This window comes from Xiphophorus maculatus, chromosome 13 (assembly GCF_002775205.1).
Source record: "Xiphophorus maculatus strain JP 163 A chromosome 13, X_maculatus-5.0-male, whole genome shotgun sequence".
NCBI classification, from domain to species: domain Eukaryota; kingdom Metazoa; phylum Chordata; class Actinopteri; order Cyprinodontiformes; family Poeciliidae; genus Xiphophorus; species Xiphophorus maculatus.
Window position 1 is genome coordinate 3400405 of NC_036455.1, and position 21559 is coordinate 3421963.

The 21559-nt window shown below is 35.5% G+C and overlaps 1 protein-coding gene across 4 annotated transcripts in view; it reads right to left on the reverse strand.

The window, feature by feature from the left end:
* LOC102222844 (histone-lysine N-methyltransferase 2B-like) overlaps window positions 1-19851 on the reverse strand; it is a 43744-nt gene extending 23893 nt beyond the window's left edge. For 3 of the 4 annotated variants that reach the window (XR_002753707.1, XM_023345117.1, XM_023345118.1), the window contains exons 1-9: window positions 19470-19851; window positions 13475-14885; window positions 12513-12676; window positions 12093-12185; window positions 10771-10927; window positions 6877-7150; window positions 4421-4482; window positions 4120-4329; window positions 2966-3045 (exon numbers count right to left, since the gene is read on the reverse strand). Coding sequence is in view for 3 of the 4 variants with exons in the window: in XM_023345117.1 (XP_023200885.1) it covers window positions 2966-3045; window positions 4120-4329; window positions 4421-4482; window positions 6877-7150; window positions 10771-10927; window positions 12093-12185; window positions 12513-12676; window positions 13475-14885; window positions 19470-19778 (2760 nt within the window). In the remaining variant the exon portion in view is untranslated. Of the gene's footprint in view, window positions 1-2965; window positions 3046-4119; window positions 4330-4420; window positions 4483-6876; window positions 7151-8861; window positions 8925-10770; window positions 10928-12092; window positions 12186-12512; window positions 12677-13474; window positions 14886-19469 lie in introns of those variants that run through there. The other variant, XM_023345119.1, reaches the window with a different exon arrangement.
* Between the last annotated feature and the right edge of the window lie 1708 nt (window positions 19852-21559).

Consider the following 21559-nt stretch of genomic DNA (forward strand, 5'->3'; position numbering starts at 1 on the left):
ATGCAGCGGCGACGACCAGAGGCAGCGACAGAGGAAAGGGGAATAGGGTGGAGCATAAAGTGTTAGCAAAGAGGAATAAAAGGCAAAGAAGAGTTAAGAAAAGGCAGTCAGCAACGATACACATATATCTGGTGTGAAATATGAAATAAAGATGCTATTTTTAAGGAAATCCTGATTATACTCAATTCCTAATACATGCAGTTGGTGTCTTATATTACATCACATCCCCAGTACACTATGCAGTATTCCTTTTAAATCATAGCCTGCTTTCCAGTGTAATAATATTATAACATCACTGCTCCCAACAAACTCAATAAGTGTTTACATACATGATGGCTTTTGCACAATCACCTACTCTGTTTTTACTCATTTTTAATAACATTTCTGCTTTTATTGCACAAAAGCTTTTCTGCACTCATGTATTGTAAATAGTTTGTCTTTTGCAACGTTTAATACACAAGCAAATTGTGTGCATTTTTGAAAATATAACTTCTGAAACTGGACAGTATTAAGTCTAGTACAGTATATTATTATTGTTATGGTTGTTATTGTTAAGCTTTATATATTGTTTTGAACACTAATAATGTTTTGTGTGAACCTTTATAACTGTTGCTGCATTTCCTCTCTGCAGTACAATAAAGGATGTTACTATTATATTCTAATGCTTTAAAAACCAATAATAAAGCCCTTGAACATTATTTTACTGCCCTAACATATCTGCATTTTTTTCTTTATAATCACAGTAGCGGATTTTTCCATTTAGAATTATATTAGCCATAAAACAGAGACTGTATTGGCTGCTGTGTTGTGTGTTGGTTTTAGACAGCAGTTGGTTTAGACGAGAGCAGCTGAAACACTAGTCAGTAAAAATTATGACATGAAGTTCAAAGTGAGACACGAAGTGAAATTGTTTATGAGTCAAACTATCAACAAGTTGTATCAAAAGAAAGTAAACATGTTACTGCGAGAATAGGATTCAGTAAACGGCTTCATATGAGAATTGAGTTCATAGTCTATGTTAATCCAGTCGTAATTAGCAATTAATCAATTTAAATTAATCGTGTGATAAATTAAAATGGGTTTGGTAATTTCCACTCTGATTAATATTTTTTGAAGGGCAATTTTGTTTACAGAGACATCATAAACCATTTAATTAGATAAATGAGATTAATCTTTTGATTGAAATGTATGGGAATTTTTTTAAACTTTTTTTTGTTTTTTGTGGCTAGGAACGTAAAAGCAGTGAAGAAGAATCAAGCAATATAGATTTTAAGTGAAAAAAAAAAGTAAAAAATAAAGTGTCATAATCAGGAAGAATCAAATAAAAATAACAGCACACATGCCAAACATCCCATGATTGTTTGATTAGTTTTGAGGATTCTTAAAACAGGGGGTCAGTGAAAGCAAAACGTTTCAGCCAAAAAATAGCAGCGCGTTTACAAGGGGGTATTATGCAAAATCAACTTTTTTGAGTTTTATATCATGTTATAATGTTATTCCCTCATCAAAAACAAGCCTGAAGGGGAAAAACGTGAGTTTCTCGTGTTTTCGCTCACAAAGTTCCTTGGAGTTGAAGTTCCCAACCAAGTTCCCGCCCCACAGAGAAACCCTCCAACACACCTTTCCCACCCTGCTCCTCCAGACTAGCGGCAGCAGCAATTAGCAAAAACCCAGTGCAACTTTGAATCTGCTCGGCTCGTGATACGGACAGTTGTAAACGACACCAACGGATGGCAGAAGAATTGTTATGATGAAATGCTGAAGGGAGGGGATCTTAAAGAGACAGAGGCCCATTTCATAAGATACAGCTATGAAACAAAGTCAAATTTCTTTTAAGTTGTTTTTGATTTATATACAGCATTTTCATATCACCTAAAGGTAACATAGTAACCTTGTGCTATAAAATGGCACAATAAAAAACAAAATATCCCCCTTTAACTAAGCAAACTTTAATTCAACTTACACAATACAGGGTTTCCTCCAGTCTATTATAAAGCCTGGCAGGTCACCAGGCTTTACTTGTGCCCCCACCAGGCTATGCATTGCTTATTTTATTTTATTTTTTTTTAAATAACTGCATTTTTAAGACTTTATAGTTGGTGTTCAGGTATTAATTTTTCAATCCTTTAATAACACAATTATCAAGTCATGTTTTCAAATTTCTTTAAATATTTTTTAACTCAAAAACACGACGGGCCGCTGGATGAATGACCTAACTCCCAACCATTGGGCTCAGCAAGTTTTCTGGTGGAAACTTCGCAACAATTGTTGGTTAGGTTTAGATACCATCAGGCTACCTTCTAAATATAAATGCCATTCTCCCTGTAATTACCAACTTTAAAAAATAAAAAACACTAAAAGAAGAAACAGTTACTTTGAAAAAAAGGGAAACCTTACGAAATTGTTTTAAGATCCTTATTGGTCATTACAAATAAATGAAACGGCAAAAAGGTCATTGCTAATGCTAAAAGTGCCTTTTTCCAATAAAAGAGAGACAAATTCAAGAATTCAAGGAGGTAAGATTAATAGACAAAAATCATGTTAGTAAATACATTTTTTTTATCAAGTTATATGGATTTGAACTGATAAAGTCTCAATAAAAACATATTTGGAAAACAATAGTTCACATGCAGAAGACTTACTTTAAATAGAAAACGAGTAACACTTACTTATAAAGATACAGTTAATTCAAAATAGATTGTGAATATAAAAAAGAAGAAAAACTGAGTAACGAAGTCCTGGGCAATGTATTATTTGGAAATAATTGCTCTTATTTTAATAGTAAACAGTATTTGCTATTTGGGTGAAAATCTAATTTCACAGTGGAAGAAGAACCTAAGATGTTAACAAAAAATAAATTAATAAAAAAAAAAAAAAAGGAAAGCATTTTCCAACAAATACAATATGGCCCAGTCTTAATTAGGTAGGACGTAGACGTCAAGAAGGACGGTGGTGTTGTCTTTACCTTGTACGGTCTCTGTCTTCTGGGGAATCCCCGACGATTCCTGGAGTCAGTGAACTGGTCATCCTGCAGCAAAACGCCATCTAGAGCACAAATAAAGAAAAACACATCAGAGATTCATGATTAGGAGCAAACTAAAATCAGAATAAAGTTCTGTATGAGGGTGGAAGGGATGAGGTTCCCTTATTTTTCTATTTGGTTCCTCAAATAGAAAAAAGATGTTTTAAAGACTGACAGAAATTGTTTTCTCATTTCCAATTAATGTTATACCAAAAGAAATTTTATTTTCTGAAGTTTTAACTTAGTGACTAAGAAAACAAAACATAAATCAGAAATAGAAGTGTATCTGAAGTGCGTTTGAAAATAAATCATCAATGGGAGTTGATGGCACAAAAGATGCAGAAGAGATGAAGATTATTCTTTTGGTTTAACAAACAAATACATTTAATAAAGATAAAAATCAACATAAACTACACAATCTGGTCAATTTTAATCCCATTTTTATTGCCTTTGAGCAGAGTAACACCAACAATAGAACCAGATGCATTCAGCATCTATGCACCACACATCTGGAACAAACATACAGAAAACTGCAAAGATGCCAAAACACTGAGTTCCTTCAAACCAAGGCTAAAAACCCACTTGCTTATAGTTACTTCTGATTAATAATAACTAGAACATTGATCAATATATTTGATGTTTATTTGCTTCATGATTTTGAAGATGGCATTGGACAAAATATAATGTTTTGTAATTGTTTAATATATTATTTTTTATTATGTAAAGTACATTGAACTACCTTGTTGCTGAAATGTGCAATACAAATAAACTTGATTTGTTTTTGTTTGTTTTTCTTTTATTCATACATAGAAAATTAAGTTTTAAAAAGTCCAGGAATCCAGGCAGGTTAAAGAGAAGCACGCAGATATCAAATTATATACTTTTCATAATTTAACGTTGAATCAATGCAATCATTTTTTAAATTTCGGAACATGATGTCATTCAAAATGCTAAAACGACTCCCTTTAAATTTGATCTTGAACCCTGATATGTGGTGAATGCTTTTAAAAAATGTGATCACTTACAGTAAACATCTTTTGTTTTCAAGAGGCTTAAAAATTGCCTCTTTTTCTCCATATAGCAGAAATGTTCATTACCTTGGCGTGACGAAGCAGCTGCGTTTGGACTGCCCGCCTTGTCCTTCTCCGTTTCTTCCTCCTCTTCCTCGGATTCGGACTTTAGCAACCGGCTGTAGGAGCGCGGCTTGATTTTACGCAGCGACTGCTTCCTGATTCCAAGAGCCGTTGATTCTTCGCCGCCGTTCACATCACTGCCGGACGCTGAGCCTGAATACAACCTCGACTGGACTGAGAAAAGGAGCATCATGATTCATTTAAATTCAATAATGTAAAAGATGAAATTATTAGAACTTCGTTCCAGTCTTACTAGGAAACTTACGTTTTAGTGGTTTTAGCGTGCGGTGAATCTTTGCTTTCACGATTCGGTCGCACTTCCTGTATCTGTATAAGAAACGGGAAAAACAAAATTAAAACGCTGAAAGTAAAATTCCTCTGTAGACATCTGTAAATGTGTTGAACTGTAGGAGTCAACTTGCCTTTTTTTAACAGGATTGTTTAAAATTTGTTACTGGAAAGGACTAAAGAGTATTTTCATGTATTACGTAAAACATTTTAAACAAAATTTTAGCTACAAATTAACCATTAGAGACCTCCATATAGCAGAAATCACCTCGGACTAAGTTGGAAAGAAATTAAATGACTTGAGCAAAACTAAACTGTAAAAACTTCAACACATGAAATGTATTGTTGTATTAGGAGTCTGGATTGTGAGTCACAAAAGTATATTTCCTCTTTTTGAAGTCTTTCTGGTTAACTAGTCCATGCTAAGGCAGCTTCTGTTCATAAAGTCCATTATGCAATCCTTGCCAATTTCAAACCACTCTTCCTTTTTTTACCTTTTGTTCTGTTACAACCACAAACTTCAGTCCATTTCTTTGAGATTTGATGTAATAAAGCAACACAGAGAATGGTGGTGGAAGCTTGTTTTTAAAGTTTTAACAAATAAAAGTCTGGAAAGTGTGCCATACATTTGTGTTCAAGGTACTTTAAGTAGATAAACACATTGAAAGGTGTCCAGTTCCTCTACCTTCATCTTTTATGTTGTTTTTTTTTTTTTTTTTACAGATAAAGAAAATAGATAATATACAAAAAAAGGAATATATTTTTATATTCATCATAATTTGTATTTTTAAAAAAAGCCACAATTACTTATCTGGTTTTACTGAAAAACAAATCTTGTAGCCCAAATAGGAAAACAATTAAGCTTAAAAAAATTTTTAACGGTGGACACGAGTTTTATTTTTTTATTTATATTTTGTATTTATAATGATTTACTGACTCATTTCTAAATATGTCTGGATACTCTGTTGATTTCAATAAAATTGTAATTTTTAGTTCATTATTGAGCAAATAAATAAAAAAGGAACAAAAGTTTGTTTTAAAAATGTTGGCGACGGGGCGTGCCGTGGTGGCGTAGCGGTTGGCGCGACCCGTAATTTGGAGGCCTTGAGTCCTCGACGCGGCCGTTACGGGTTCGACTCCCGGACCCGACGACATTTGCCGCATGTCTTCCCCCTCTCCTTCCCTGTTTCCTGTCAGTCTACTGTCATACAAGGGACACTAGAGCCCACAAAAAGACCCCCTGGAGGGGTAAAAAAAAAAAATGTTGGCGACGATTGGCGATTAAGAAAGACTGTTTATGTTCGTTTCTGCGGCAACGCAAAGATGGTTTTCACTGCACATATTGATACACATTAAGGAATATTTGCAGTTTGAACTATTAAAATAAAGGAGTTGTGAGTGCTTTAAAGGCTGATTCAAGTACTGGGGTCAACTGTAAATGTTTTGTTATTGTGCAAATATGATTTAGATTAATGAGGTAGATTGGCTCAGTCAAAATCCAGATCTAAAAGAAAATGAGAATTTGTGGCAGGATTTGAAAATTTGTTTATCACCACATCAATCTGACGTATTTTGCAAATGAAAAGAAAATCAAAAGACGTGCCGAAAAATAGAGAAAGAACTGACTATTAGAGGAATAACTCCAAATCAAAAGTTTTATTTTATATAATGTTGAAAGTTACAAGATGCAGCTCTGGAAAAAAATGAAGAGTCCACTGCACTGAAGCCCATTGAAAACCTCCTTGTTATTCTTCCAAGTATTGATTTCTGAACTCTTCCTGAGCTAAAACATTAGTATTGTTGTTTCTAAATGAATATGAACTTGTCTTCTTTGCATTATTTGACGTCTGAACGCACTGAATCCTTTTCATTATTTTGACCATTTCTCTTTTTCTGCAAATAAATACTAAACTTTTGCTTGGAATTTCAGACATGATGTAAGTAGTTCCTAGAATAAAAGAACAATGTTCATTTTACTCAAACATAAACCTATAAAAAGTAAAATCAGAGAAATTGATCATTGTAAGTGGTCTCTTACTTTTTTCCAGAGCTGTATACACTCTAAATGTAAACAAATGTGGAAAAAGCCAATAAAAAGTTAAATGATAAAAAAAATAAAAATAAAATTATTGATAATTTTTCTTCCGCTTCAAAATTACACACTACTTTCTGTTCACGTTTGTGACTGAAAAGTAACAAAACTGTCAAAACAAAATTATGGTCATTTCATATCAAGATTATGAATTTCAACATGTTGCAGTTTAAATAACTTAAACACCTGCTTAGATGATAAATTATTACACAGAAAATTGAATTAAAATTTCACAATTTAAAAGCAAATCAAATGAAAATGCCGCTTTCTCGATAGTAAGTCACTTCCAAGCATGCGGTGACAGTGAATCAGAATGGTAAGGTGACTTAAAAGCGACTTACATGCAGCACTGTTTCTTGGTGTTGGGCCCGCCGAACTTGGGCTTATCCAGGCAATTGATGCAATCGCCGCAGTCGTCCTCTATGAGGCAGCCTGTGCAGATCCCACAGCGCCTGGAGCGGACTCCTCCGGGTAAATACTGACTCAGTATCCTCCTCCTTACAAACTTGTGTCCCTTTTTCCGCCTCCTGCGCTGGATGCTTTCCTGAGAGACAGCCCACTGTGCCCTGCCCTGATCAGAGATGTCATCATCATCGTCATCATCATCAGCCACATCTGCAGGTGAGACACAGAGGAGGATGGGGTAAAGAGTCGATACGGCGTTGAGTCGGCTTTAAATGTGTGTTTGGATGTTTAGGGGATGGCAGAGCTTTTCACGCAGCCAGCAGGAGGCGATGACTGGAGCTTCATTACATGCATTGATAAGCCTTTTGTCCGATAAGTAGGCTTCCTGCTGATATGTTTCTACTGGCTGCCTGACGACATAAAGCTCTTTAATGAAGCTGGGTGGCTGGCTGAATTGTAAAGTCACCCACAAAATCCTTCAAAACATTTGAGATTTAATCAGAACATCTTGGTTCCCCTTTTTGGTAAGCAGTAACTATTTGGACATTAAAAATGAGAAAAGATTCAGAGGTTTGTTGTTTTTAGTAATGCATCTACAGTAACCGTGTGCAAGCATCACTCTTTGCCCTTTCCTCCATATGTGTTCAGTGTACGTTGTACATTTTAAGACATCCGGTCTCAAGACATCATCAGACGTAGCCTCAGAAGAAAGAAAAAAAAAAGCATCGGGTCACAAGAGAAGCAAAATAAATAAATGACACTTCAGACAAAACAGAGACACAAATAATCATCCTGATGCTGGTTCCAAGGCGGAGCCACTGCAAATATTTGACAAAGTCTTGGTTCTGTAGATCTTGAATTGTTTAAAAAAAATCAGATATGAGAAGCTGGACTAAAATACAGATGGCAACATATTCAGATAACAGATTATGTGACAAAACAGGAACTTAATAAAAGAGAGATTTTCTTGTTTCTCTATTTAATATAAAAACATGTAAGTAGAGCTGGATGATAATTATCTTTTATTGGTTTTGAAGATTTCATTTTTGGAAAATCTGGATTTTTTTCCCCCCACCAATACATTCCCAAAGTTCAGAGTGATGTCAGAACGTCTGGAGCCACCATTTTGTTTGTCAAGCGTGTTTTACAGCTTCTATTTATTTGGACTTTGAGTCGATCAGGTCGACTTTACGACAGAGTGTTAAAGCCAGGCTAGATTTTTATTGTATTATAAGAAAAATGTTATAACAGGAGAATAGAGTAGTAATTTTATGAGAACACAAACACAAAAAATTTAAATGCAGAATGCTGAGCATTTTGTGAAGTTACACATTGATTATCATCTAAAAATAGATATTTAAATTATCTACTTTTAAGATAAAACCATACAAACTGAGCTAATCCTTTTTCTCACTAAAACAAATATTTCTTATAATTTAAAAAAAATTCTGGTGAAATTGCGTTTTTTTTTATGCTACTATGTGTGTATTATAATTAAAACATTCTTATAGCCTGGTGTTAATACTCTGTTGGACAACATAAGAATGACTGAAATAAAAGCCACTTTTTGAGAATGTTTTCTGTCATTTGTAATCTCTTTTTTAGAAAAGAAAGCAAGCAGAAAAATGAAATCCAAAGAAATTGGAAATCAAATCTTGCAATAAGAAAATGAGATTATATTTAAGCCTCATTGCCCAGCTCTACATCCAAGATGACAAAATATTAAATTGCTTGTTCTCGTCTTTTCCTCCATTTTGTCCATCTGAATTGTCTGAAGTCTGATGACTATTTTCCTGAGACCTGAGACTTGTTTTTTTTTTTTTTTTGTCTCTGACTTCTGATGATGTATACCTGGGATCGGAGTGAGTCCCAAAATGCACAGCGCCTCAGTGAGTTCATTTGTCAAGCAGCACTTCCTCACCTCATTATGAGTGAAGTTCACTCGACCAGTGTTGGGTAAAGCTTTCCAACAGCGGTGGCTAATCTGTGTGTGACAAAAGATATTTTTGCTGGCAAATATTTTTAGACATTGAACTTTTAAATATTTTTTCCCCTCTGCAAATTAGCTTGGAGAGATGCTAACAAAACGGTGCTCATCTTGATCATATTTTAAGTTGTATTTAATATTTCAGTAGTTTGTTGTTTTTTACACTTAGTATAGTGTAAAAAATACACACTATACTAAGTGGGGGGTTTTTACACTATACACAAGAAAATATAAATCTGCATAATCATAACAAAGCGTTTTAATCAACTACACCCACAGACAAAAACTCTCAGTGCAGTAACAGATATTTGGTACTGAAAAACAACATGAATGTCTGAATGCTACCTGCGTGTGTGGTTGTGCACAGTGATGATTTAACTACATATAACACACTCCTTTACTTGGATATTTCTAGTAGATTTATTGAGTTTAGGTTAATTTGTCAGCCAAAATGCTAAATGGTGTCAAACAGAAGCATTTTTTTCCTCCATTTTCTCTTTTACCACAAATGTTATTGAAGAAACTAAAAATCAAACTTCAATACTTGTGGTCTACTTGAGAAAGAAATGTTCTCTAAAGCTACAGAGATTTGAAACTGCAGGTTGTAATGCAATGATCTTTAGTTAACTTGACATTTGAGTCCATTCATCTAATTTTAAAATCTAAACAGTCCATGCAAAACAACAAAAGCTATTAAACAACATCAACAACGATTCAAAAGAACAACATTCTTGCCAACCATGCTGAAATAGTGTTTTGTTTCTGACATATGTAGCAAAACTGTTAAGTTTAGACTCATTATTTACCAATAAATGTCTATATAAAAATCTATTTTTGTTACTAGAGACCATGAAATATGACCTCAGGTAATTTGGTCCAGGTACAAACTAAACCAGATGATGGAGGACAGAAATGTCATCATGACACCTAAACCCACCTCAGACTTATTGTCAGATAACTTAATTAAAACGTTTGAAACATCACAGATTTACCAGTCGTACTAAACATGACATCTAAGGACAAAACTGTATTTTAAAAACATTTGACAGTCTATAATCAATAGATAAAAAAAATAAAGATTGTTGAACACAATTGATTTTTTTAAACAATACAAACAAAATAAAAATAAAACAGCTAAATTCAAGCTTCTGTTTATTAAATGCATTTCATAAAGTCCTTTTAAATGTTTCTTTTAATTCTAACCTGAGATAAGATTTTATATTAGATGTGAAAAACACCTGTTTAATTCACAGTAAGAAAATATAAATTTGAGTGATTTATAGGTTCAGTTTAGTTGTTAAATTGCAATATTACCACCAAAATAATAACTGGAATATCTTTAAATGACACATCCACATGAACAGAGAACCAAACTGCAGGAACATTATGACCAAACTATATTTAGATTATTTATTACTTAATTTTTCCAGAACATAGTAGAGCCAGAATTTTGTTAATAACAAACTGAAAATAATCTACTGCTGCAGCAAACCTTTGAAGACACTTTCAAAATTAGCGGTACAACTAAATTTTAAACATATTGGTTGCAAACCAGAAAAAAAAACAAAATGTGGAGATAAACATTGACGTCTTTATGTTATTGATTCGTCTAAAAACAAAGGCTGAACTCTTTTCTTAAAATTCTTAAGTTTACTTTGCCTGAAATAACCTCTTACCAGAACACATAAAGCATATTTATACAAACATTTAAGGCATTTCAACTTTTCATAGTTTAAAAAGTACAATTTCTATATTTTGCAATCCAATAGCAACGTATATAGAACATTAATTGCAGCCTTTATTGTATGTGGTAAAAAGCAGAAAGTGAGGTAATGAGCCGTACCTTCTGCAGCAGGGGAGAAGGTGATGCCCTCCCTCTCGTGAAGCGGTAGAGCACTGAGTCTGGGAATATCATCTGGCACCAAGGCACGGGGCTGACCCAAAGCCACGGCGGCAGCCCGGCACACATGCTTGATCCTCGGACCGCCGAGCGGCTGCTCCTGCACACAGACTCAAAGGTTAAAAGCCGGTTCACAAGCCAATGAATCCAAGCAGAATTAAAACGCAGATTATGCAATCAGTGATGTTGACATTTGTAAATGTACAAATCCTAGAAGCACTTCTAGTCCTGATAGTCCTTTACCGACTGCAATAAACCCAGAGAGACAGAATCAGGATTTAAATAATAGGCAACAATATGAATAGATACAGAAAGTGACGCCACTGTTTCTTTGAAAAGTATTTATATTCCTTAGAGGCATTTAAATATGTCACATCAAATTCAGCTGAAATTGTGTGGTGGTATTGAGTTTTCATGTGATAAACCAGCACAAAATAGCGCATATCTACAAAGTAGAAGGAAACTTAACACATGCGATTTAAGTCCAATTTAAAACCTTTTTAAGACTTTTATCAATGAAATTTCCACAGAGAACTGACCTTTGACCAGCTATCTCACACTAAATTTGCACACCAATTACAGACACAAAAAAGCTAGCTAGCAAAGGTATGCTAGCTAGCAAAGGTACGCTAGTAGCGAGTTAGTGGTAGCTTCAACCATCCAGAGAGGCGCAATGTAGATATATGAGTGCAACTCAAATGTCTGTTTGACAGAAAAGTCCCAGAAGAACAAAAAATATATAGAATATACAATTAAATACGTAATTCTGTCAAGACAAAATTTAAGGGAATAGTGTATTTTTTATATATACATGGATTTAAGATTTTTAACTTACCCCGACTAAGTAACTTTTATAAAAAATACATGTTTTTTTACATATTTATTACAACTGTCACTATGTCATGACAACATTAAACAGATAATCTAACTGGCACTTGGGGAAAAAAATCAAGTGCCACTGCCTTCTGCAGAAATACAATGCCATTTCAGAAACAACCAATCAGAGCCAAGAGAAGATTCTTATCGCTGTCAATCACGCTTGTGTATGTATCAGAGTAACATGTATACATACATAGTAGGGAATAAAAAGTATCCTTTTCATTCTTATTCACATATGTGAACTACTTTGTGTTGGTCTATAGTACATCCCAATAAAATGTGTTGAAGTTGTAGAGAAAAATGAACATCCAAGCTGTATGAATATCTTTGCGAGCCACTGCAGCTGATACAACCTGACAGTGTGTATCTGGTGTTAAAAATATTACCTGTGTACCATACTCTTTAGGAGAAAGGCCAGCTCTCCTCCTTCTTCTCCTCCTCCTTCCACTCACTGGCACTTGTGATTCCCTTGAGCTCAACTAAAAGTTCAAACAAAGTGGAAACATGCTTTTAGAAACAGCTGCAGTAAATTAAACTTTTTTAACTTAAAAAAAGAAGCCATGTGACTTACCCCAGATATAATCAGACTAAACAAAGAGGGCAAATCAAATAGTGCATGAGCAAATATTTTCACTTCTCGTTTATCAGTTAGGTCAGATGTCAGTGTTAGCATTGAACTGCTTTACTGATGTTTTACAGAAAACAAAAGATGTTAAGTTAATATATTATTTTGTCTGTTTAACCAGTTTTCTTTGTAAATATATTTTTTTACATTGATTTTCAAAATCCAGGATTTTTGTTCCTACCTGTGACAGCTTGAGCTGCTTCTGCTGATCAATTTTGATGAGCTGGACTTTGGCTTTCTTCAGCAGGTGCAGCATCCGCTTATTAGCGCCGCTGAGACCAATCCGATGGCTCGGCCCGCCCACTTCCAGCACATCACAACCGGGCTCCTCCGTCAGTGCTGCTTCTTTATGGGACGGCACAAAAAAAGGATAGATTATTCACGATTTTATAGCAGGCATCCTGGTATTATGACTGGAGCCTTAGAAAAATATTTTGTTTTAAAGGGGACCTATAATGCAAAATTAACATTTTGCTTGTTTTTGTACTTCCATTTGGGTTTCTACTGCTTCTAAAAAAACAGCCCTGCCATATTTAGCAAAATGTTAATGTTTTTATTGGTGTCTGGAAAACGAACCGTTTCAAAAACTATCCTTGGCCTAGCAACCTCAGCAAAGTCCAGCTGGTTACCTAGCAACCCAGACAGAATTCCACCCATTACTTAGCAACCCTAGTGGAGCTCTAGCACTTTTGGTTAGCTGGTTTTACTGCTGTATGCTGTACAATGGCTGCTGGAAAAGTGTTGTTGTTGACTTTACTATTCAGAAACCACTTGCTGCTTTCTTGTTGGTTGTGCAGGAGTGCTCTACTAATGCTTTTCAAAGGTGAATAGTTGAATAATTGCATATGTGTTTGCAGCCATTTTTATGTATTAGTGTAAACGTTGAGTTGAGGGGCATGGCCAGAAGCAGCTTATTTGGATTTAAAGAGACAAGACACCCTAAAGCAGCTCGATCTGAAAGGAGCTCAAATAGGCAGAACTGAGCAGACTAAAATATCATTATCTAAGAATGATTTTGTGCAAAGAAATGTAATGAACATGTTTTGTATAGCCCATAGACCTATTCTTGCCTGTTTAAGAAAGCATAATAAGTCACTTTTAAACATCTTTTAGAGGAGGAAATACAGCGGATGGGATACTCACTGTTATTTTCCATGTCTTCTGCTGGAGTTTCCTCAGGAATTTCCACGCCTGCCTTGACCACCACAGACACTTTCCTCACAACTCCGGGAGAGTCTATCTCCTCCATCATGATCTTGGGCCTCCGTCTCTTCCTGTTTGGGAAAGTCAAACCGCCTTCCTGGTCTCCATGGTCCTCCTGAAAACCGGACTGGCTTTTCTTTTTCTCTGCCAATTTTAATGTCAGCTTCTTTAAGTTTTTGTAGAGCTCGACATGACTTGCGCCTGAACTGGGTTTGGATGAGATCCTTGACTCAAGCAGCGAGCTGTCCAACACCGACTTGGGGTAGCTGTCTAGCGACTGTGAGCTACCGTCGTAGCCTGATTCATGGAGGGACAGAGTGGATTTTGTGTCATCCTTCTGCTGACTTTTCAGCCATGTTGACAGCGAACCCTTTGGAAACGGGATGATTTCCTCGTTAAGGAATCTCTTTGGGGTTTTGATAACGCGGGAAGACCGTCCACTCGTTACAGTTGTACAGCTGTTAGAGTTTTGTGATAGCTTTGTCTTGTCCTCCGATGGCTCCATACTCTGACCCTGCGGTTCGGCACCATCCACAGCTGGAAGCGGCTCTGGCACGTAGGTATAAAACACATGCCGTGTCCGAACCCGACCGATTTTCGGCCGTTTGTTAACAGAAACATCCGTTGATTGTTTGCGCCTATAACCGAACAAAAATCTGCCTCGATGCCGTCTGTGCACCCTCTTCACTGAAGTCTCTGCAGCTTTGCTCTGGAGCGATACTCCCGCCTCTTTTTCACTCTGGGCTGCCGCCTCTGGAGACGAACCCAAACCTTTAACCATCCTCATCATCCTCTGACGTTTGTGAAAAGAAGTTGAGGAGATGGCTGCGCCCCGGCCCATTTGAAAACCACTTTTAAGCTTTTCAGATCCTTTTGCCTGAGACGTCTCCGAGTCCGCCAACACTTCTCCTTCAGCCTCATCCGTCCTGTGAGAATGTTCTTCATCTCCAACCGGTTCAGATACACTCGACTCAGTTTCATGAGGTTTAGCATCACTTCCTGATTTGGTTGCTCTTTGCTTCAATGTTCCTTCTTCTGCCGATGTTTGCTTTTCTACATGTTTGGCTTTTGTCCCTTTGTTGTGCACTTTGATAACCACTTTCGGCAATTCTTTATCTCTAGTTGGGCTCTCCTCCACATCTGACCCTTCCTTGGGAATTCTAGATACAATTTTCCCAATCAGACTTGATTTTGGGGTCTTGGGAATAATTTTTCCAATAAGAGGCTTTGCTTCCAGCACCGGATCTGAAGCTTGAGGCGGCTTGGCTTGGCTCACCGATCTCTTGGACGCAAAGGTTTTAGGTTTTGATGGGCAAACTCTTGAGCTCCCAAAACCAGTAAAATCTTCCTCCTAGAAAATATAAAATAAACCTTATAGTTGATAGAATAAAGTATTTGGAAATGTTGAGATAAGGACAGATAATCTGTGAACCACCTGTGGTTTAACTACAACAATGGCATTTTAGGTTCAAACTACATCTATATTTCAAAGGTTGTAGATACAGTTATGACTAACAATCTATTGATTATTCTGACAATTAATCAGATAAAAAAAACAATTAGCACATAAAGCATGTTTTTTATTTAATCCTTTTTTAAAAATAAAATATTAGAAATAAATTACATTTGCCAACAATTCAAGTCATTTTAAACAAGAAAATATATATGTTATTGCTTAAAATGCAACAACATAGCATATCTTTAGTGAATGTAGTAAAGGGTGGATCTGCAACTAAAAAAATAATTCAGACATGAAAAGCTTAGACCTTTCTCTTTTACTTCACATCAGTACATGGAAGGCTGATCTGTAGATTATTATTTTTTGGTGCATAATAAGAGGATTTTTATATTTGAGATAGGTGTATCTAAAACTATGCCACTTGAGGAGTTTTATGTAGGACATTTATTTACAAAGAAGCTTTTTATGCCCTAAATGCAAAATACATATATTTTTGTACAGTTTTGGTTTAATTACTGCTCAGAAAATAGATTTTCTTTCAGCATACAGCCTTTTTTGAGTCTGTACTAGAGTTAACTATTAATTACTACATTAATTGAGAGTTAATTCAATAATAACGTAATCACAATGAATTGATTAAAACACTTCAGTTCTATTTGTAGAATTTGATCAAATGAATCTGGATTTTTTTTAACATATCTGTTTTTACTCTTCATGGAGATATTCTTATAGATAGGCCTCAGTGGCAGCAGCTGCTGTTTCTTATCAAGTTTTCCTGCATTTGATTAGCTGAAAACACACAGAAAATACATTCACTGGTCATATCCAAACTGAGTCAGAGGCGACGGCTTCTGGATTATTTTTCTACTCCGTTAGCCCAGAAACAACCTGACTAGTTTTTCTTCTAAGTAGCTAATTGTTAGCTTTGATATTAATGAGTTGTATCATCATTTGTAAATCACTTTGGGGAAAAGGCGACTGCCAAATGCATAAACAAACAGCATGTTACCACTTCAGTATGCAAAGATTGCCCCAGCATCAGCAAAATACACATTTACTGCAGACTTTGAAGCCATATGAGCACAGACAGATAATCCTTTAGAGTAAATAATACTGAACAAATAAAGAAATATTCTCAACTGCCCTGAATTAGTGTTGGACCAAAGAAAGCAGAAACATGTTGTAAAATAAAACTACTTCTTCACCTGTATGTAAAACAATTCAAATTTTGTAAAAACAAACAAAAAAGAAGGGATACTGAAAAGGCCGAGTTTTAAGAACCTGGAAAACAATTTTCTAATCGCAATAAAGAAAGTTTGTTTTGCCTGTTAAACTGTTGAAATGCTACACAATTACCTGAAGAATATGCAGAATATGCAATGTGTGTGGAAGATAAAACTGGAATAAATAGAAGAAAGTAGACGATTTTATCAGTAGCTGCTGGAGCTTCAAACAAGAACTCCAAAACATGTTTAGAAAGCCCATGTGACATTTAGCATAGCATTTGTAAATGATACAATCAACTCAAATATGTAAACAAAATTTTGCTCTGTGATCTTTATAAGAAAGAATTTCCATCTTTTCTCAAATAAATTTTTTATATTAATGAATTTTCTTTCTAATAAACTTGTTGGAAACCAGAGAAAATGCTTTTGTCCACATTGATTCTACCACCTTTGTAGTTTATTCATATATTATTCATATGTTGAATAATAAATATTGTACACCGTTTCATAGGCAGTTAATTTGCAACGGACTTAGTTATAACATACAAAAGAACAACATATTTTTTAAACTTCCAACTTATTGTATTCAATTTAACACCAACTGTGTCTAAACAATAAGTGTTGATATCATTACACATATAAGGAAACAAATCATTTTTAAATCCAAATTACAATACAAAAATATCCTGCATTTGCCAAGTTACTGGTAAAAATCACAGCAATTGGAAAATAAAGCAAACATTAAATTACCAACAGCGCTTCACAGTGGTGATATATTTATTTTGGTGTTCAGCTTCAGAAAGTAAAAATGTTCTCAGGTCAGACTTTATTCAAATCTGAGCACAATTCTGTTGTTTGTCCCTGAAATTACCCAATAAACCACAAATGTACATGTCACTGAAGATGAGTCAGTTCTCTTCATGATTTGATTTTCAGGTACTCGCCCAACAGAAACTGCATCTCAGCATCTGCAGCCCGGCTCTCTGCTGTTACTCCCCTGTTGCATCAGTGTAGTTTTGACACAGCAACTGAATTTTTTTTATTTTCCCACTTGTGACTCAGCAGTAAACTAAACTAAACGGTTCACACTTTTTCTGCCTGTGCAACATTTTAATTTCAGCTTGCAAGATTTCCACAATTTATTTCTGAAGCAATGCACAATGGAAACGTCAATCATAGTTCTAGTAAGGATGGATATTTATCTGCAGACAGTTGCAGTTAACAAAAAGACTCCTTAATTAATCCATTTACTTTTCTCAGCAGTTCATAATTCATAATACTTACATCTATCTCAAATGTAAACAATCTTCAGAGTGATCAGAAGTAAAAACTCTTGAATTATCCAGCAACAAAGAACACTGCACAGTACCAGGAGATGTGGAGAGCTACAGATAAGCATCATTACAAGAGAGAGCCATGTGACTATTTCAGTCAACTCCAAAGAGATTGCATCAGTAAGGTCTTTCTGATGTCAGACAGGAAAGACATTAATTGACTGCATCCAAACTGACTGCAGGATTCATGTGTGTCCATACGGATGGAAGTCATCTCACCTTCTGTTTTGTACTTTTCTAAAAACTGGCCAAGTGTTTCCTGTTTGATACATTTTCCAGTTTCATTAAAAGGTCTGACCTTCTGATTATTTTCCCCCCTCAGGTACTAAAACAAATAAAATAAAATATCCTGCAGGTTATTTGATAAAGGTGGCCGTTTTAAAATCAACAGAAAATGAAGATATAAAATTATTTCATTCCTTTGCTTTTCTGATTCTTTCTTTCATTATTTTTTCCTTTGTTTTTTTCTCTTTGCTTCTTTGTCTTTTGTATGCATGGAGGCATTTGCTGCCAACCTTAAAATAATTTAAATTAAACTAAGAAAGTGAATTGTAGAAAATACTGATGCTTGATCAATTGAAACAATTAACATATTAGGGAGTTCCTAGATGTAATATATTTAGTAGATAAAGAGAAAAAGTCTGATATGTCAGTATTTGTTCGTTTAGAGATAATCAACAAAAAAAAAAAACCTTCCTTCTCTTCTGTACATGGACTCCTTAAAAACAATAACAAAAAAAATAAAGTTAAAAGTTATGGTATATATATACAATTATTCAGCTTTACATTTTAGGTAATCTTTCTATTTAGTTAACATGTTTCTTCTGACTGGAACATTAATGTTTTACAGTGGCCCAACCGGAGTCCTGGCTTGAATCCAGTACAAAAAATTCTGTAGAGGGAGCTAATGATTAGGGTTATGGAAAGGAGGCCTCCTAACCTCAAGGACTTGTAGTCCAATACAAAGATAAATGGTCAAAAATGCATAGAAGAAACATCTCAACAATTACACAAAAGAGTGTCCATAGATTACAGAGAATGGTGTAAATAATTTTTAATTAGATAAAGAAAAAAACTTGTTAGCATTTTTACCAGATTGAATTAAAATAGCATCTTCAAGAGATGTTATTTTGACACAAATTGTAAGTAAATACAGAAACTCAAAATGCGATTCTCCTGAGAAAACATCAACTTTTCTTTGCGGGCAATTTGGTGCCAGAAAAGGATTAACATGAAACCCTTCCTTAACCTTTGTCTGATCACTAAGCAACTGAAAAACATCGTTCAATTTACTCTAAAATGCTCCTAATTTATTGTAGGACTGGCTTCACAGACTCGATTTAAGGTTAATTAAACCTTTGCTTTCCTCCCGCTGCTCCGGACGTTCAGCTGACGTTAAAAAACACCGAGCAGTCAGCTGACACAAACTCCAACGTGGAAAGTAACAAAACGTTTTAACAACGACCAAAATCACCGGAGAGCAGCTTTTAGCAGAGCCGCGTGGAAAAACCAATATTCACAGGATCCCAAAGAATGGTTGCCACAAACAAAAAGCCTTTACTGCTGTGCTCATAGCGCCAAAGTTTCCGCCTTATCTGTTTTTTTTTTATGCAAACACTCGGCTGGACGGATATTTATACCTCAGATGCAACTTCCTATACCAGTTCCGCACAGCAGAGTATTAATACATGCAGAATAATCACACGAAAACAATCGCTGGTAATCCCATATGAAACATTCCCTGCAGGCAAACAGCTTCGTGCTACAATGCTACTATGTGTTATGTTTGTAGCTAGCTAGCTGCACATAAGCTAAACTGTGCTTTATATAACAAACATAACAAATTTGTGTTTTAACATCGCAGGAAGTGCTTATTCTGAATTTAAATAGCACGGTTTTTCATCTAGCCGACTTACCTCCTCGCTATTGCTGGAGTCGAAGCCCACATCCTTCCGCCGATCGTGCTTCTCAGCCACCCCCAGCAGCCGCAGCAGGGTCGGATCCTCGCAGAACGCAAGGCCGGTGTTGAGGGGCCTCGGCCCGGCTGCGACCAGCTCTCCGTAGTCCGAGCCCAATCTTCCGCGTCTGGTCCGTTTCTTCTCCGAGCGCAGCCTGCTGCGACCCGTTAACGGCCGACCTGGGAAGCGTGACCGGGCAGGCGGTGCCTGAGCACTCAGCCCAGCGGTTGTGGAAGGAGACGATAATCCGCCTCCCGAGGCCGCCATTATATTTAATACAACAACGGAGACAGCGCGCGGGCAGAGGATCACTGCAGCGGTGCGCGAGGCAAGATGGGTCTGCTCGATGCAAAGGCGCGAGATAGGTGCATCATGGGTAGACGAACGTCGCCGGAGCTGCTCGACGTTCGACGACGTGGGCGACTTCGCTTTTAAAATTAGCTGTTTTTGATGTTTTGTTGTTGTCGTTTTTTTTGTTTGTTTTTTTTTACTTGTGTGACGAATTTAAAATAATAGAAATAGCATTTGCTTAAATAAAGGCTTAAAAGTTTGGCTTCTACTAAAAATGCTAACATATGTTTGAGCTTTATATGTGTTTATAAATGCAGGTCATGAATTTATTTATTTGTTTGTTTGTTTGTTTATTTATCTATTTATTTATCAAGTTTATCTGATAGAGACAGACACACAATCATATTGACAAATTGTATTATAGTGAGCTAATTTGCAACACGTGTCCCTATGGGTTTTTATGAAAGTATAAAACACTATAAAAAAATAAACAGTATAAAAACCTGTATGCTTTTATATCACTTTTTAAGATACTACAAAGAAATTGAATAGTAGTAAAAGAATAAAATAATTAAAGGTGATATAAACAATGTTAACAGAGTCATACATATTAAAACATAACGATAAAACATTTTAAACATGAATGCGTTGCTGTTGACACATCTAGAGTTTGGTTCACTTTTTAAACATATTGAAAATAGTCACAGACTTTGATAATAGGGATTGAATTCCACATTGTGGAAATTAAATTATTTTTGAAACGCTTCCATCCAGGCTTACTTAAACACTGGTCTTAATTGGTCTAAATGTCTTATTTGGAGGTAGCAAAGGAAAATAATAGTAATTTAAGCTTGAACGGGGTACAGGTTCCACCCATATTAATACATATCAGTTTGAAACATTTTGTTATAAAATTAGGATTGTATTTGAAACGTAATCAATTACAAATTTATTGATGGAACCTGACTTAATGTTGTGTTTTGATTGTTGATTCTATGTTTCGTTGTGTTTTTGTGTTTGATATGATGTAAAGCACTTTGAAATGCCTTGCTGCTGAAATGTGCTATACAAATAAAATTTGATTGATTGATTGATTATAAATACATTGATTGGATTTTTATTTAGTGAAAGCAAGCAAGGAAGAATATTAGGTTAGCCAAATTCTGCACATGCACAAGGATTAATATGCCTTTAAACAATTTGGGAAAGCTTAAATGAAAATGTCATGATTCTTAAGACAACACCTCATACTACGTATTTCCAGGTGCAGCATTTCAGATACCTCAAGATTCCAGACATTTATCTGTTCAAACTCTGCATATGCAAGTATGGAAACCATAGGAATGTCAAGCCATCATGCTATTAATGAACGTTGGGTGTTTAAGGATTGAACATGTTAAAAGTGCAAGATGTGTGAATCAACCTAGAAACAAAAGCAACAGACCTTGTAAAGACGCTGGAATGAGTGAAACCAGTTCTGTACCAATAAGAGCTCAAACAAGAACCTTCATTGAGAAGGTAATAAAAATAAACAAAAGCCAAATTAGGTTGTAAATGCACTCAGAAGACAGAGCCCTTAATTTTTGGAGCGATGACCTGGCGATCTGATAAAACTAAAATTGATGTCTTATGTCATATTTATAGAAAATAAGCCCACAAGCCAAAGATCACCATGCCCATGGTATCATGCTACTAGTTTAAAAAAAGAGTGGTGTACTTCACAAAATAGTTTGCATCATAAGGCATTAACGGACATT